Source organism: Anas acuta, chromosome 4 (genome assembly GCF_963932015.1).
Source record: "Anas acuta chromosome 4, bAnaAcu1.1, whole genome shotgun sequence".
NCBI lineage: Eukaryota > Metazoa > Chordata > Aves > Anseriformes > Anatidae > Anas > Anas acuta.
The window spans coordinates 2,318,809-2,336,759 of NC_088982.1; the positions used below are offsets into that span (position 1 = coordinate 2,318,809).

The 17,951-nt window shown below is 41.1% G+C and overlaps 1 protein-coding gene across 3 annotated transcripts in view; it reads right to left on the bottom strand.

The window, feature by feature from the left end:
- Positions 1 to 17,951, bottom strand: part of ATRN (attractin) — a 145,190-nt gene that overhangs the window by 30,753 nt on the left and 96,486 nt on the right. For all 3 annotated transcript variants that reach the window (XM_068679533.1, XM_068679535.1, XM_068679534.1), the window contains exons 25-26: positions 11,200 to 11,261; positions 635 to 713 (exon numbers count right to left, since the gene is read on the bottom strand). In XM_068679533.1, the coding sequence (XP_068535634.1) occupies positions 635 to 713; positions 11,200 to 11,261 (141 nt within the window). The remainder of the gene's footprint in view (positions 1 to 634; positions 714 to 11,199; positions 11,262 to 17,951) is intronic.

Below are 17,951 nucleotides of genomic sequence, written 5' to 3' on the forward strand. Positions count from 1 at the left end.
TTCTGAATTTGTGATTAAAAAATGAGAAAGGACACATTCTTTACATTACTGAGCCACAACTTGTTGGCTGTTGTATCTTGATCACCCTGAGTGCTCAGGGTGTGATGTGCAATGATGGCTGAGAAGGAGAAATGGTGGTGAAAAAAAAATCACCAAATGCACCAGGAACGATCAAGGAAGAACAATATTGGGGGGGGGTTATAGTATTAATTTGTTATACACTGCAAACACATGAAAGTTAGGAAGCTGGTCCACAGCTAGGTGAAAAGAAGAATGCGTGAACTAATACGGTTAGCACTGCAACAGATATTTCTTTTTTGAAAACAGATCTAAATAAAGAGTCTCCTAATTTGCCGAGGTTTTGTATTTATACTGTCTAGAACCTGAGTTCTGGGAACAGAGGGTATTCACCCCTATTTTTTGTGCTTCACAGAAATTGCACATTCAGGAAATAGAATCATTTGTCACTGAAACTGTAATAGAAAGTACACTATTATCAATGCCTAAACAGAAGCATTTACAGATTAGTGGAGCTTATCCTTAACTGAAGGTTAATACTATGCATATACGAAAAAATACAAGAGAACTATAAAAAAGCCATTTAAGAGATAGCATTCAAATTTGTCATTTTAACCTCTCTTCTTCGTGATGCCCAGCAACTTTGTTTAATCTTCCAAACCACAGCTGCCACCAGGAGCAAAGACAGGAAGCAACTGTAAAGGAGAGAAGAAAATAAATATCTTATTGTCCTTGTTCATAACATAACGGCAGCTGCAAAACTAGCAAATCAAAAAACTAGACTAAAAGTTCACATAATACTTAGAGGTACTTTGATGAAAGATAATACAGCAGTGCAAAATGCTTTGCACAGTTCAGTGCTCATGACACCTGGTGAGGAACGATGTACATCTATTTTTAGAGAAACATTGATCCAAAGTTACCTATTTGACCTCCTTATACGACATCCACCAATTCTCACTAGGGAATCGGAACAGCAAGGCAGGAAGATTTAATCGTTTTGGAAGAGCCAGTATTTACTATCTTTGGCAATATTTAAAGCGAGAGGATAACCCAACAAAAGAAAAGCCTTGAAAGAGGCAGAGAAAATTGATTTTTTTTTTGCATTTCAAAATTGCAGAAATAAGATAAGGTGTATAGTAGTTGGATTCTTTTTAACTGGCTCTTGCAGAACTATAGGCATTTCTTGATTTCCCCAAATCTATATTGCTTTGCTTAAATCTAAAGAGGAACAAAAGGATGAATAGGTTTATCATCTTCTAGGGAAAATGCAAAAAAGCAGATTTAACAAAAAGCAGTTATCATAATAATAAAAACCTACTATTGACAATTATGATCTTATCGGACTGCATACTTAACAAGCAACTTCAAGGCACACAGGCTTAGATTAAAATTTATCCTTTTGTATGACTGTACCCCAGCAAAAAGCCTCTCTTCTCAAGTACCCTGCTGATGGGGAAGAGAAAAAGTCTCCAGAAGTCTCTTCCTCATGCTCTTTATGTATATTTGAGAGTGTGCTTATAGGAAGATTAACCAGAACAGATGATTTATTTCCCCAAGTGCACCATTTATGCCACTTGCAGTGCTCTGAGTGTCCAAAGGGGGATGACCGGGAACGACCATGTGTCTCGGAGAGGTTCAGCTCTCATCATTTTGGGGCTCCCAATGGAGACCACAGACACAGAAGGTCTGCTACAGCCAAAAGACCACTCAGTGCTCCCTGCCTTCAACACAAAACAAAGCTCTGCCTCCAAGCATCCATCCCGTTCGCAGATCCCCAAGCCTCCTATTTCCGAACGACACCGCGGCTTCCAGCGTGCTCCCCCTTATCCATTTACTGCAACCCCAGTGCCCTCCTCTGGATGTGCCCTTGATTGAAAGACCACAACTGATGACGACTGATGGTATTTCATCCCTCCATTTCCATTTTCACCCCTTCTTTTCCTAAGTGTTTGCCTTAGATGAGCTACAAGGGGCCGTGCGCCTCGTCCTTCGCGCAACCAGGAGTCCCCCTCTCCGATGGCCAATTCTTTAGCAGAGAGCAGTGCAGAGGCTTGGCAGAGTTATTAATCACTAAAAAAGGACAGACAGCAAGAGCTGTTCCCTGAGATGAGAAAGGAGGGCCCGTTCCTGATTACATATCATTATCCATAGCCTATATATTATGAAAACTGCGTGTGATCAGGCACCGAGCGCTCACGGGGCACTGTGATTTTAGGCGCTGTGATTTTATTTTTCAGGCTTGGATATATACAGAGGTACGTCTTCCTATCATATACTATGTGAAATTAAAAAATTGGCACTCGTGCGACTTTCAGCATTAAAATGTCTGCACAGCTTTTAAAGACTCCTGCGGTGCCTATTTCTTCATAAATTTAAGCAGGATCATGGAGAGATTAGTTTGGCCTTTTTCATTTCGAGACGCATATTCCAAATCACTTCCCTCACACTTTATCTAAATATTAAAATCTGACATTTGTTCACTGTAAAAGCATGGTCATTTTTCTGCAAATACAAACAGTTTAGACAAGCACTTTCAATGATTATTTTATTTTCCCTTTTGAGAGGCACTGGATTACTGTCGAGCTTTGTAGTAAAGAACAATGTGCCATCCACTAAAGCACACACATTAAATCTTTAATTGCTATTTCGGTAAGGAAGCAAACATGCATTACTGATGATTAAGGATGTCATACCTTCAGCTTTCCTTTTCTTTCCTCAAGCTCCCTACTGCTGCATTAAATGCAAGAGCAGACTGGCTGCGCCACCAGGAAATAGTATTTCTCTCCTGGACAAGGTCACACTTAGATGAGATGGATTTCCACTCATACCACACTTCAACAGGCAGAAGTGAATGATGGACTAACAAAATTTTTGAGTACCCACATTTGTCTTGGGACTCCCGTTAGCTCCCCGCAGCATGAACGCCACGGCACTGACTCAATGGCTTCAGGAAGCTTTTCTCTTCTTATAAACTCCCTTTTCCACAAAGGGACTAACTCTTTCTAAGGTGAAATGTTTACTTTATCTCTGAGGCCCAAAGCCAGTGCTCCCCGCAGAACGAAAATCCCAACTGCATCCAAGCCAAGCTAGCGCAGCTAGGACCACAAGCTAAACCTTTTGTCTTTTGTCTGTTTTGTTTGCAGAAAAAATTCAGCACCGGCGTGCAAGGGAAGGGGGGAGATAAAACAAAATCTTCAAGGCAGGAGGGAGAAGCGTCCTGGCTGCATGTTTAATCTGGCCACAAAAACGTCAATATTCGAGCACCTGCAGGAGCCCCACAACAGGCTGCCAACATGATACCAAAGGGCAACACATCGTGACTCGAGCAACGATTTCATTTCAGGATAAAACATTTTAGAGACAACAGCTACTGCCACAGCGTATCCCATTTTACCTCCTTGCTACCTCTTTACTTGAGGAAATGAGATGGAAGTCCAAAGGGCAGAGGAACAGAGCCAGATGCTTTGCCAGTGTGCTATAAAGACCCATTTCAGCCAGATTTACCCCACAGGAGGAGTTTCTCAGGAGGCTGAGCATACAAATAAACCCGGGCTGTTGTGTGCCACGCACAGGCAGCACAGTGAATGAGATCTCCACCGTTTTGTGGGTGGCTGTTACAAGACGTACGGGCTCCATTCCCTTCCATCTATCAGGCCAGGAACAGGCACACCAAACTGAAGATACACTTCAAAACCTACTGAGCTCTTCTTTAGGAGAAATGTGACCTCAACAAGCTGTAAACACACCTCTCTCTCCATATTAATTTATTCCCTTGGAGAAGAAAGCCAGGGAGTGGAGAATTAAGAGGATTGTCTTTATCCTCATATTCAATTCCCTTTAGGAAATGTGTACTTCCAGACAAATGCCAGAGTCTTTCACTGGTTTGCCACTTGCCTTGCTTCTGGCATCCCAGCCAAGACTTTCTGAAGAAAGCACAGAGAGGAATTAACAATTAACGACCAATAAATACTCCTCCTAAAATGCTCACCACAGTGGCCTGTATTTCAGAGGAACTGCACCATGCATCTTTGTACTGTCACAAGGAGGCAGCAAATACCCACAAAAGCCATAAAAGCACTACGGAAATATATTTCCCCCCTTGCACAACCTCCCCTTGGCAACACTCGGGAAGAAATAAAGCGCAGCGCCTGCTCGCCCCGCTGCACTACATCATCTGCTGGAAGGACCCCAGGGGTAGAGGCAAGTCAAGATCTATCTGCTGCCTTTTCTCAGCCTAACCCATCAAGAAAGAAGTTAAAAAGAGCCGTCCTCTTGTCAGTAGCTTGAAACCAGCTTTTTTTCCAGACCTTCTCTCTGAAGGCGACTGTGTAAATATGGAAGGAGTGGATGGAAACAGCTGGGTGGAACGAGAGCTGTGTTGGAAAATGATTTGGAGTGGAAGCCTACAGTTGGCAGTCCCAGCCCAACGCCGTGCTGTGCCCTCCTTTCTCTTGGAGAGCCTCAACGCTCTCTCTACCAGCTATGAATATAGATCTGTTTAAAAATGGCTTTAAAATAAACCTTGCTGCAGGACTTGCTTTACCTTCTTCTGTTTCTTTCTTCTCCAAAAATAACTGCCTACCAAGAGCCTCCTTCATCCCTGCAATTCACTGCTCATTCAAGTCTTCTCCCTACATCTCCTCCCATCTCAAACAACGCTTTTGTATCGTTTCTCCTCATCCGTGGCTCTGAAAAAAAAAGGTAAAGGGGACAGAAATGTTCTTGGGCTCGTTACATCCCAGTGCAGTCTGTAGGCACCCCTGCAAATACCAGGTAAGAGGCCAAGCAGCATATTCAGCAACCTAAAAAGATGACACCAAAAAACTCTGATGTGAAACCAGATTGGAAGGAAAAGGAGCCCTCTAGAGACAGCTAAGACTCTCTGAGATTTTTTCTTTTCATCCCAGGGAAATTTAAAACTCAGATGGGCTGAAATTTGAAATCATATGGGTTGGATTCAGCCAAATTCAGCTTTCATTGGCCTAGAGAGCTATAAATATCCCTTACGCAGCATTTATGCTGCAATCAAGGGAGAAATTACGTTAGCATCTTATGGATAATTTTCAATTTGATAAATAGCTTATTAATTTAATAAATAATTAAGAATTACTTAAGTATAATAAATGAGTGATGGTTGTAAGTAATCTCCCGTCAGTTGGCCTCAACAAATGCATTCATCGTTTGCTGATAAGCCTCCCACTCTCTTTATGCCACAGGTTATTTCCACCCTGGTACAGAAATGTGAACTTAACCACCCTGTCTGGTTTCATACCTCATTCTTAAGCTCCTTTCCATAGCAGAAAGGATACTCCCTCCACTCCAGGTACCCGTAAAAGTCTCCAAACAAGCACACTTGCATTTTTAAACGGCTGGAAAAACTTCATCAGCACTATGCTCTGATGCGTTCTCACTAAGAGAGAAGAAAATCCATCTGGCATATTAGGGCCCAATTATTAAACTCTCCTACAATGTTTATCAACATCAGAGCTGCTAGTAAAAATGGCAGTTTTAAATGCCAAAATATACAGCAGCTCGAATACTAATATGCTTTAACACATATAGGTCGTTAAATAATTTCAGAAAGCACTGCAGTGATTACTAGAAACACATCCCAAATTATTTTGATAAATTGGAAGCTATTTAAGTGCTATCCAAAAGAAACTTTTAATGTGCTGGAGAGTTGTAGGACCCATTTTCGACTACTCAACGCATTAAAGCTCCGAATAATTGGAGCAAACACAAAATGCTGAAGGGATTGACCATATAATGATGCGAGGCAAGACCAGCCTGGCTGAATGCCTCTTATTACTGCACGCACAGGGTTTGCGCCGACGGCCTCTGCCAAGCAGCTATCTGCAGCCAGCAGCAAACCAACAGACCCGATCTAGGGACTAATGACATTATCTTTCTGCTGAAGATAGCAGCAAGGTTTAACAAGCCACAGCCCGCCTTATTTATTTGCGGCAGGTGATATTTTTTCTTTCATGTCTATTTTTTTTTTAAATCTACTTACTCTCTAGCACAACCAACCCGACATCCTATAAAAACCATGGTAGCTACCACTGTCGTGGGATCAGTTTAACTACAGTTTTGAGGTCTTATTGGAAAGCAAGCATCAATATATTCCTGATTTTTTATTTATTTTTTTTTATTGAGCTTTTTAGGGCTCAGATTTGCAAGCCCTTCCATGCTTTTTTCACTAAGGGCATACTCTTAATTAAAGGGAAAAAGTCATCATGCAAGTCTAAAAGCTGGAGTTTTGAGTAAACACACCAAAAATCCCGAGGGTCATGATGAAATTGGAGTGGAAAATAATGTTTTCTTGACCCTTATTTTGAAGTTTTTCTCCTTGTACTAATTTCAGGTATGAGAACAACCTACTCTGATGGCAGGGATGTCCAAGCAGATTGTACCTACAAGTGGGACCAGGGATGAAGCATGGCACTGGCCCTATAGACTCCTTCTAGTCTCAGTTCCCCTGTTCTTTATTTGACTGACCTGGTCATCTTCTTCGCTCAACTCATGGGATGTGGTCAAATGAATGACTGCTGAGAGCTACGTGCCTCACTCTGAAGTAGACACCGATGTCTGGGAACTGGTCTTTGGTGTCTATCACCTGCATTGACCAGAGTAAGAGCTTGGACACAACACACAGAAACCTAAATTAAGTTCGAAAGCTATAAGCTAAGCCCCACTGCGTCAACAGGTTTAAAACCCAGAGTGCTTATGTCTATTTCGTTAGAAATAATTTTCAGATTTTCCCAATCTCTTCCTTTTCCTGACATGAAATAAAAGGTGACTCAGACTGTATTTTAGGCACTTATTTAGAAATACCCTTTCTGGTGAGGAAATAAACTATTTAATAAGCAAAAAGAGTAAATAAAATAGCTGCAGCGTGACTCCAGGTTTGAGTTATTGCAACAGGCCATTCCTGCTTATTAAAAACATTGGGCAAATGTTTACAGCTGGAAAAAATGATATACAGCACCTTAACCCACCTGCGTGACTGTCATATGGAGACAAATACTGCTCCCTCTGAAGTTTTTCTGACCAGGAAAACTTCAAAGTCCAATTATTCACACCAAAGTGAAATTATACAATTTGATATTCAGACATCGGTAAGGGCCACAAGTGTTCACGTCATGCTGTGACACCGTGAAAACACAGAACTTGGAACTTCTTTTTCCCATTTGTGAAAGAGATCCTTATCTCTACCTTGTTGTAAGACTACAAAAGGGCTGGAGGGAGGCAGCAGTGAGAACCCCATGGAGGATGTTCCAAGCATAAATATGAAAGGAACAGAAAGAAAGACAAGAAACAGGGTGAACTGTGCACGAGGACACAGAGCAGAAACACAATACAGAACATTGATCACAAATCAATGTAACAAAGCCCAGTGTGCGATCTTATGGAAGGGGAAGGGGATTACAATTCACAAAACCCCACAGAAAATCAATGATACCCTCTCACGCTCTCACAACCAAAACCAGCAGATGCACGTGGCCAGCTGAGCTGGCCAACATCACTTCTGTCCCTCACAGAGGACAGGGGATGCTGGCTGTCAGGTCCTTGCTGTGTATCCTGGCGTCTTTCCTGGAGACAGCAAGCCTGGTTTTTAGGTCTTTTACACCATGTAGGGCTCAACAGCGTCTTTGGCAGGGCTGCTTGGCCTTGAAGTTTTGCTTACTTTGCTCATCAGACTTTTTAGGCAAGTTGGTGAATGCCTCCGCCTCCTTGCTTTGAGTTTCTTAGGGCTGCTACACTAATAATAGTCCTGGTTTTGGAGCACAGGGTGTCCTCCTGACAAGCTGTCTGTGATGCTCAGGGGTTACATGCGCGATCCTCAGCTGCTTTACAACCAAATCTGTCACCAGTTAGAATAGAAGCCGTGCTTTCTGCTCCTGTCTGCTGTTTCTTCTGGTGCTTACACACGCTCTCCATCCTGATTTCATTCAAATCAATCTTAAATATTTATCTGATAAGTCTCTACAGAGCCAACAGAGCAGAGAAGCACAGACAAAATTCAGATGCACTTTTTTAAAATAGAAGAACAGAAAGGATGAAAAAAGATCACTGGTCAGCAATAGGACTTTAGAAAGCCACTGATATTTTCATGACTTTTGTACACAGAAGTACACTGGTGAAAAATACACTGGTGAAAAATCCATATTATAGATTGGTGTGATGGCATACAGGGATTTTTGGAAGTTGAAGAAGCACTGATACTAACACAAACATTTACTAGAGACTGTCAAAATAGCTCAGACTTTCTGTCGAAATAAAGCAGCACGAATTTTATAATAAAGAGCTGTATTATGGAAAGCAAGGGGAAGGGAACAGAGAAAAACACCGTTTGCTTGCAATTCATTTAGATTTACAAAGGTCAACCATGGTTATAATATCATTTCTCCTACAGCTCCAATTATAATGCAATATTAATGACCCTGCAACTTCACTGTTCTACCCAACCTTTATCCATTGACATTTCCTTCGCTTAAAATAAGAAATTATTGTGTTGCAAAATAAAATAATGGCAATATTCAGCCATAGAGCTGAACACTGACTCCAGAAGGAGCCCCAGGAGTGTACCAGCACCTCTAAATGTGATGCACACCCCCCCTCTGACCCAAAGCAGCAGAGCTCTTAAATGGAAATCGAATCCAGCAGTCGTTTTGTCCTGCTCCACACTGACTTTTAAATGATGCCATTTAAAAGCATTGCCAGGTTCCTGGCTGCTCTGTAACTTTGTGAGCCACACGGAGAGTCAGGGTTCTGCAAGAGCCTGTGATGCTCCATAAATTAAGCAGCACGGGAGATATGCAATGCAGCTTGCACTCCAGTGCCTACTGGAAGGACTTGCTTGGCCTAAATCATCACAAATGTCAGCAAACAGAGAACCTAAAACTCCCATTTCCTTGCATGGCTCCCCATGCACCTCAAGGCACAGCTGTTCCTTCTGGTAGCACAGCAGAGGAGCATGTTTAGGATGGGGTTACAACAAAGCACCTAGGGTGGCTTCTGTGGGATGGAAAATGTGCCACATCATCACCAGCACAGGAGAATTTACTCAAATGTTACTTGCAGAATGGCAAAATGAGGCAATACTCTTAAACATGACAACAAAGCCATTCTAAGCATTCATTTAACAGAACAAAGTCTGGTTTTGTGTCCATGGCATCCAGAGAAGCAGACTGTATCCCAGTTTCCACATCAGAGGCAATCTGTATCTCAAAGGTGCTTTTAGCAATGGCCTTGGAGCTTTGCAAAAAGCATTTTCATTGCCTCTACTCAGCGTGTGAATTTTCAGCCACCTCTATCTCATTAGCATCACAGGGGGCTATCAGATATTACTTATTTATACTTCAACTTGGATTCAACTGTGATTATGAAATGTACCCTGGAGCATTAAAAATACAAGAGTTTCAATCATTTTACCTGTCCAAACAGCAGAGATGAATCATGCTGTTCTACTACACTGGTTATTCAGCAAGGTAGAGTGAATGTAAATTGAAATATATGGGGAGGAACTTAGCAGTAGTTACAATTGAAGAATCAAAGACTTTCTAATGTATTATAAATGTGTGGCTGGAAAACACCAGTAAACTGTCTTCTCCCTAATACACACATTCTTACTCCTCTGGGATGTGAAGATGTGAGCTAAGTAACGCTGCAACGTTACTTCTCAAGGAGATCCAGGTGACAGCAGTGAAAGAGGGAAGGAAAATGACTGCAGTTTACCTAACTTCTGTATTTTCATCTGTATGTGCTCACCGAGATATTTAGCACGTGTATCTTCTACTTCAAACCATGGTTCTCTTCTAATAATAGAATCGGAGGAATTGTTCACAGTGAAGAGCTTCAAACTCTCATAAGCAGGTGGACCTGGGTCTATAAAGAACTAATGACTAGTTTGTAAAGCACGGATCAATCATGTGCCATTAAAAAGGAACTGAACAACCAGCTACTTAGCTATTAGCTCTCCTTGTAAGTAATTACGCTGCCACAAAGATTTTTAGGAGAGACCTTGACTTCAATGGATTCAGCAGAACAAGCCCTTAAGCCTGATCCAGGGGTAAACATTTATAGCATATCAATGGAAGCGAGGTGGCAGCTCCAACCCTGTGTTTACCTGGGATTGTATTAAAGCACACTCCACGGTGTAAAAACCGCATGCTAAAAGACAACATTTAATACAAACTACTCGTCTGAAGGACCCATCTGGAGCTCCTTGCTTTAATTAAATTTAGCATGGAATCTAAAGCAAGATATTATTCACATCGCTCACTTCAAAATGGGCATAATAGTGCCTAGTTTAAAACAGTTTGTAAGATCTAGACATGTCTATCTCTCCCGTGGGAGTCTTCATTATTGATCAATTATTGTTTTTATACTTGTGGAGCAATAATTGCTTTATATTTCTGGAGTAGTAACAGTTCCTAAAATAGAGGCTAACACATTGGATCATGAAGCCCTAAAGAGATGGCTTGCTGTGCTTCAGGGGACATTTAACCTCTTTGTTAGGGATATGGTGTTTTGGAGGATGGAAGAGGAAACAAGGACTAAAATTTCTTCTGTGGGTTTCACTCCTAAAGAAACATCAATTTACTTCACACCGAGAAATGAACTTTACCAAGCAGTTCATGAGTGACAGAAGGGTGTTTGGCTTCGGCTGTGTTAAAATCATGTCAAGATAAATACGAGCAAACTTCTCCGAGTTCAGTTTGAAATCAAAATGTGAGACCTACAGAGCCTGAAATTAGCCCACGTCTAACTTTTTGCAAAATCGATTCTTTAATTTATATGTTGTGCCTGACGATGTGTGAATATCTACAATTCCTCTAGATCACTTTGGATTCGTATGATGTAGGGACTTAAAAGGTGTCCTTACACCATTTTGAGAATAACTTCTGCACTACAGAAAGCCTCCCACCTTCCTCTAACCTCCCTTTCTTTACAAGCACGAGACAAGATGCATCCGTAAAGGCGGGTAGACAATTTTCTGAATATAATTCCTAATTAAATGCTTTAAACATAGCAGAAATTTCCATTTTCTAGGCTGTCATGTAAGCAGGACGCTTAATTAAAAAAAGAAAAACAACAAAACCCACTGTACTGAAAAACAAAAACCAAAGATCTTTCCTAAAAAAGAAACATTTAGGTGTCTTAAATGAAAAGTACCTGAAAAACGTCACAAAGAACTGTACCAGGTCCATAAAGTTGCTGTGTTGTGAGAATGCAATCTGCAAAAGAAAAGCAAATACCTTCTATTAGTTACTGAAAAGCAAACATATTTAACATGCATTCTTGCTGGGATAAAAAATTACAATGAAAGATGTTCTTTACTTAGGTTAATTAACGTTTTGAACACTGTTTAGAACAAGTGCTGAAATATTCTGAGGGAAAAGAAAGCAAATTACTACTTCACATTATTTTAAATCATACATACGCCCCCCTCAAAAAATAAAATTACCACCTAAAAAAGTAACAGTTCTCTCCTCAACAACATTCAAGGAATAGCCTTCAGCGCATGTAAACCACCTTGGAGAAAACACCAGTCCAAAAAAATTACAACATGGAAGTTTTAAAGAGCTAAAGCAGAATGTTTGTAATTATTGTATCCACAGCAATCCAAGGCACAGCATTATGAAGTTCAAAACTCACGCCCCTATATCCAAACAATATTCTCACACCAAAATCTCCTCGAATAAGTAACTTACACCCAGAGCAGCGAAAAGGCATGAAATACAGAAGATAATAGATACTGTAAAAACAGCTATGGCATTCATCTTAACTCACTCCCCTGCAATCCACTCAAACTGCACAGAGAAGTGAAAAACAACTGAGTATTTTGGACAAAAAACAGAGGGAAGAAGCGAACAGGAAATTGGGAGGTGGTTAGAGGCAAAAGGAAAGATTAGGGAGCCTGGTTAAAAATAACAAAGCAGAGGGGAGGCAAGCCAACAGAAAGGCAACTTCTGCAATATTAGGAATCAGAAGGTCTTTCCAGGTACCTCCTATTTCCTCTGCCTATCAATCTCAGCACCACAACAGGAAATTAACTCTTTCACGAAGTATCTGAATTTATTCCAAACCCAAACTGAAATCTGCATTTCAGGTACAAAAGCTTTTAGTGGATAGCAAATTCACTTAAGGCATCTTTCTTTTTTCTTCTTAATAAACTGCATGATATGGCATTATTAGCATAAACCTCTCCTCCCAGCAATAGCCACCTTCCAAAAATCATGAATATATGCAAAACGAGTTACTCCTTGGAGCATTCCTATTGCTCAATAACACCTTCTATTATCATATTTACTTCAAATACCCATTGTGTCTTGGTACAGAAGCTGGCCAAAATCATTTTCTCATAAATACACTGAAATACTCTTAAGTTGAAAGCTCCTTTGCAGTGCATAACTTCTGTCCTGCTGGAAAGCGAACTTAAAACCTGCAGACCAGATGCTTGCGATCTCAATACTACTGCCTACAAAAGGCAAGAAAACAGTTTGTTGCTATTTTTCTTTTTTATAAAGTGCTTCCCACTACTTTCCGATTAGAAAAAGGAAGGTGAGCGTGATTTCACTCTTTATGCTAACAGCTGAGGATGGTAACCGAGGTGGTTTTGTGTTTGCATAACTATTCTGGCATTTCTTCAAGGCAAAGATATTTCTTACTAAAATACCACATCCCAAAATACAAACACGTAATATTTCCAGCATATAGAAATAAGGGCTGAGCATAACGATGATGTTGACAGACAGGCAAAGAAGCGTTTCCAAAGAAAGACCATTTTATGTATCAACAGCTTATATTTAAACAGCTTGTCTTAGAAAAAGAAAAAAGTACAAAGGAATCATTAATGAGCTTGCTCTCTGATGATGACCACTAGGACCAGTTTCTGCAATGGAAACCAAAGCTTGCTCCAAAACCACAAGAAGAAACAAGTATATGCTTCTTTTAAAACAGGACAGATTCCACAGAAGACTAAAAAACTTAAGTGTAACTCAAACTACATCATGCTACTTAACAAGGTTGGGAACTCAACTCTATGCTGTTACCAGAAAAGGGTTCCTCATTTTATGGTAACATAGGAAGCAAAGAAGGAAAACCTGGATTTGTTTCACGGAGAAGCACTGTCAATGCTTTATCCATGGTGTTTCTTTTGCCTACCTGTTGGAGCTCTTCTTTTGCAACGACCATCTGAGGATCTGTACACCACGCACAGATGTAAAGAACGCCTAGGTTGGTTTCTGCAATTTACTTCTCACAAGCTGAAAACACTTTATGCTATTAAACCTGACCAATCTGTGTCACGGGCAATTTAGTATCATAATTGTTAATGGTTTGCTTACTTAAAGCTTAATTTCCCCTAATATAATCTGTTCCTAGGACTTAATTAATTCAGTTACATAGAAAGTTTGGTTAGAAATAGTCATTATAAGTAAACTGTTCATTCTGAATATAGGGAAAATACGGCACAAATTTCTTAGCGGTATGGATTTTTAATTAAGTTTAGACGACAGCAGAAGATTCATTTGTCCATTTTCAAAAACTCATTTTGTACCGAAGGAAGAAGCAGTGCAAGTGCAGGAAAGCACGGCAGTTCACAAAGGAGGTCTGGAGAGCCTCCCCCAGGCACACAGCAGAACTTCAGCTCCGCCACCAAGTCAGGATCGCCACCTCCATCACAGACGTGGTCTTCAAAGACCCATCTTCAAAATAATACAGTATCCTTAAATAGCGAAGATCAATTTAGTTCAGAAATCTATTGATTATGCTAATTCCAGAGAATATTATGAAGCTTATATGATCTGGAAAGGTACCTGAAAAGGCACACCAGCTTTAAAATCATTATCGTGATTTTTCTAATGCCACAGCACCATCAAAGAAATGTGGCTACTTTCCACACGAACACAAACAGCTAGCTATATGGACTGACAAATCTGCAAATTACAAGCTTTAGTTTCTTTATCATTTGATTAACGCTGAATATGAAGCCAAGAAGGAGTTTTGCCTATTTCTGCTACCCAATGTCATCTAAAAACTGCGGCACTTTGGAAATTAGTACATACCTATTTCTAAGGAGTTACAGCAAAGTGCTTGGCCAGAACACATTCTGTGTAAAGGAAAAGCAATTTGAACCCAATTGGCGTTTCAGTAACAGTTGGTATCTCAAGCTCATACTTCTGGAGTGAAACCACAGCCTGGGACTGATAGAGTTTGACAAACAAATTGGGATGATTGCCTACCAGGAATTGGTTTGCATTAGTAACACAGTTAGTGCTCCCCGTGAAAAGAAACTTCAGAAAAGCTTGAAAAGAATCCTTTAATACTTTTTTTTTTTTTTTTTTTTTTTTTAAAAAAGGGGGGGGCGGGGTGGAGGGTCTAGCTAACTCTTAGTGCACTTTTTATTTTGGAACAAGTTCACTTTAAGCCTGCAAGTCCAATCATATCTAACACAATTTAAGCCTCCTTTCTTTGATTCACAAATACTTTGAACTCATGAAGAAGTGCTTGGATTTCATATACCACTACGAAAAATTATTACCAAGCTAATGAGAACCTGTAAAAATATTTGTTTTATTATAGCAAGAAATACATTTGAGTACTCCTCTCACTCACCTGTAGTGATAAGAATTACAGATAAATCATCACAAAATAACTCCTTCCACTTTTGCAATAAAATATTGTTTATTTTAAACAAATAAAAGCAGAATCATTAGCTATGATGGAGACAAGGCAAATCTGCCTCCAAGATGCAAATCATTTCTTATATTATACATGACTTGTCCAGACGAGGAGTACCAGTCCAAAGAACTGCTAATGTACTGAAAAACATTTCCAGTATGACATTCTCGTAGCATAATTCAGATCATTTGGGGTATCTGAGTGCTTGAGAGAACATGAATAAACACAGAAAACAGAACTTCTGCAACTCCTCTTTCCCTGGCTAACAAGTCAGGATTATTTACGTGATGTATTTTTGCCTTTTTCCACTTCTGCATGAAGTGAGTAGACTCACAACAGTGCTGCCTTTCTTTTCAACCCTACTTCATATTAGGGATGAGAAAAAGTAAAGCTGGAAAGGATGTTTTGAAGAGGACACCCTCCCAAGAAAGCATTTGTAAAGGAGGGGAAAAAATAAAGCCTAATTAACTTATGAAACCAGAGCAGTACAGCAGAGAAGGCACGGTGTGAAGCTGTCTACTGGAGTTTGGTGCTCGTTGTGAATTCAAAAGGTTTTTTAAAGGATCCCTACTGCTAGATCCATTAACCTAACCTAGTAGGTGGGAGAACACTACAGCACTCGCGTTGTCAAAGCCTATAGGATCACACAGTACTGAAAACCATGGAAATCCAGAGATTTCAGGCTGCTTTGCTTTCTACTCAAACATAGCCACAGCGCCGAAGTTAAGAGAAAAAAAAAAAGCAGTAGAGAAGGCTGAAAAGGCTGGGAAATCCAAGGGTTTCCAAAGAGATAAAACCAAAAGCCAAACAAGCTGTATATGACATTTATGTACATCTTCCCCTATTTCTTCCTCAGCACCTCCACACGCTTTTTTATTTTATTTTTATTGTTAGAGGCAAGGATTCAATCTGACCTTGGAGAACACAGTCAACGGTAAGAGGAAGCTGTGGCCTGAATGCCGAGTGCCTGCACTACTGTCAGAGGACCAGCTGAAAACCAAATGGTGGTGTTTTTTTGTTTAAGCATTCTTGAGTGATGCCAAAGTCATCCAAACACTCATTTTGCCCTTTATGTTAACGATGGGGGAGAAAGAGGGCTCTTTAGCTCAAGAGAAGCATTGCTATGGGTTGCAGTTCTCTTTAAAAATACAAATACAGCGTGTCCTAGGGAACACGTGGCAAAAAAAAAAAACTTATTGTTCTTGGTACTCTCCACTGGACAGAAGCAATGAGCCAACTCCAACAGTCGGTGGTGAGGTTTTGAGAAAAACCAAGCCCAGCTCTACCACCTAAATGGTGGTCCTGGCTCTGTTGCATGCTGCTGCTGTTTCACATGCTCTGTCAACACCTTTAATGAGCCAAAAGACATCTCACCTGGCCTCCAACTGCTCCAGAAGGGCACAGGACCTCTTAGAGGTCCTATCTGCCATCCTCTTGGCACTACCTGCCCGTGTTTAGGCACTGAATATCACAACACACTGCTGGACTGAATGCAGCTGCTCTCGTGGTAAGGTACACAGAAATTGGATCAAATGTAGAGCAACAAAAAGAAAGTGGCTACTGATTAATGAAATCTTCTGCTTTCGGTATCAAGAAGCACAGAGAGACTGGAAGAAACTAGGTCAGCATGTTCCAGTGTTAAAAGCTTAGATAATTCAATGAAAACGAAGGGAGAACTTCACTAATGGAAGAACTCAAATCTGGGAGTCAGGCTTACACGAACCACTTGGCCCCTATCTGGCAAAACGCATCCCCAGGGAAAGATTGCCCACAATGAAAGCACACTCGAGCATAAGAAAAGTGGCACCGCAAGCTGAGAGAATCATAGAATAACCTGAGTTGGAAGGGACCCAAAAGTATCATTGAGTCCAGCTCCTGGCTCCACACAGGACCACCCAAAATTCAGACCGTGTGTCTGAGAGCGTTGTCCAAACGCTTCTTGAACTCCATCAGGCTCGGTGCTATGACCACTGCCCTGGGGATCTTGTCCCAGTGCCCAACCACCTCTGGGTGCCAAAACTCTCCCTAACCCCCAGCCTGACCCTCCCCTGTCCCAGCTCCATGCTGTTCCCTAGGGTCCTGTCGCTGTCCCCAAAGAGCAGAGCTCAGCGCCTGCCCCTCCGCTCCCCTCCTGAAGGGAGCTGCAGGCCGCCATGAGGCCTCCCCTCGGCCTGCTCTGCTCTGGGCTGAGCAAACCAAGGCACCTCAGCCATTCCTCACACATCTTCCCCTCTAGACCCCCTTCACCATCATTGTAGTTCTACTTTGGACACTCTCCAAGCACAACCTCTTGTGGTGTTTGGATTCACGTAACAGGGAGCAGAGATGCTCACCTGAAAGCTGACAAATTTGATTAAGGGATAAGCATCCACAGCTGATCTGATAGATAAAAATCCAGGACAGGCGGATCACAGAAAGCAGAGAGGCCCCAGACTTAAGTCCAAATTGATCTGTTCCTGCTTGCATTAAAGGCATTACCCGTTGCTCGTCAGAAGCTTGAAAAACAATCTGCACCCAAGCACACTCAGATTGCTGCTTTGATACCTCGTAGTAGAAAAACTTCTGGCAAATGTGGTGCAGCTGAAGAGGTTCATATGCTCAGATTTATATTCTACAACAAATAAAAATAAAATTTCCACTAAAATTTGATTTTCACACCTTCTACTGTGAACCACGTTGCCCCTGTGCGGAAAGCCAATGAAAGAGATAAATGACTTATTCTTCACATGCTGCAATACTAACTAAGCCATTGAGCTTTATGGCACAAACATTTGATATTGTGCAAATATAAAAACTAGCTCACTTCTGAACTTACACCACGATGAAAATCGATTTATATTCCAATACTGTGCCGCCTTACTGCAGTAGTCACAAATTGTCACTTTTCAGCTAATTGGCTGCAGTCAGCAGTTGGCTCAGAAATGCCAATTATATACGCTTTGTCTCCCCATGCGAGCTCTCAGATTGCTGTGCAGAGCAAACACGGGCAGAGCTGCCTCTAAATTAAAAATAGCGCTTTAAGATTTAGTCCCCCATTTCTCTGCATCAGAAAAATTACCGCACAAATCTGACAAACGGGAAGTATTTGTTCAATAAACAGCCAGGTGTTGAATAGTGATGCACATCTAAATTTAAAGTGCACTAGCAAACAATGTTCTGGGAAGTCCCGTAATTGGAACAGCAATCTCGGTTCAGGCCCTGCACACATACTCATTACAGTAACACACTACCAAATGCCACAA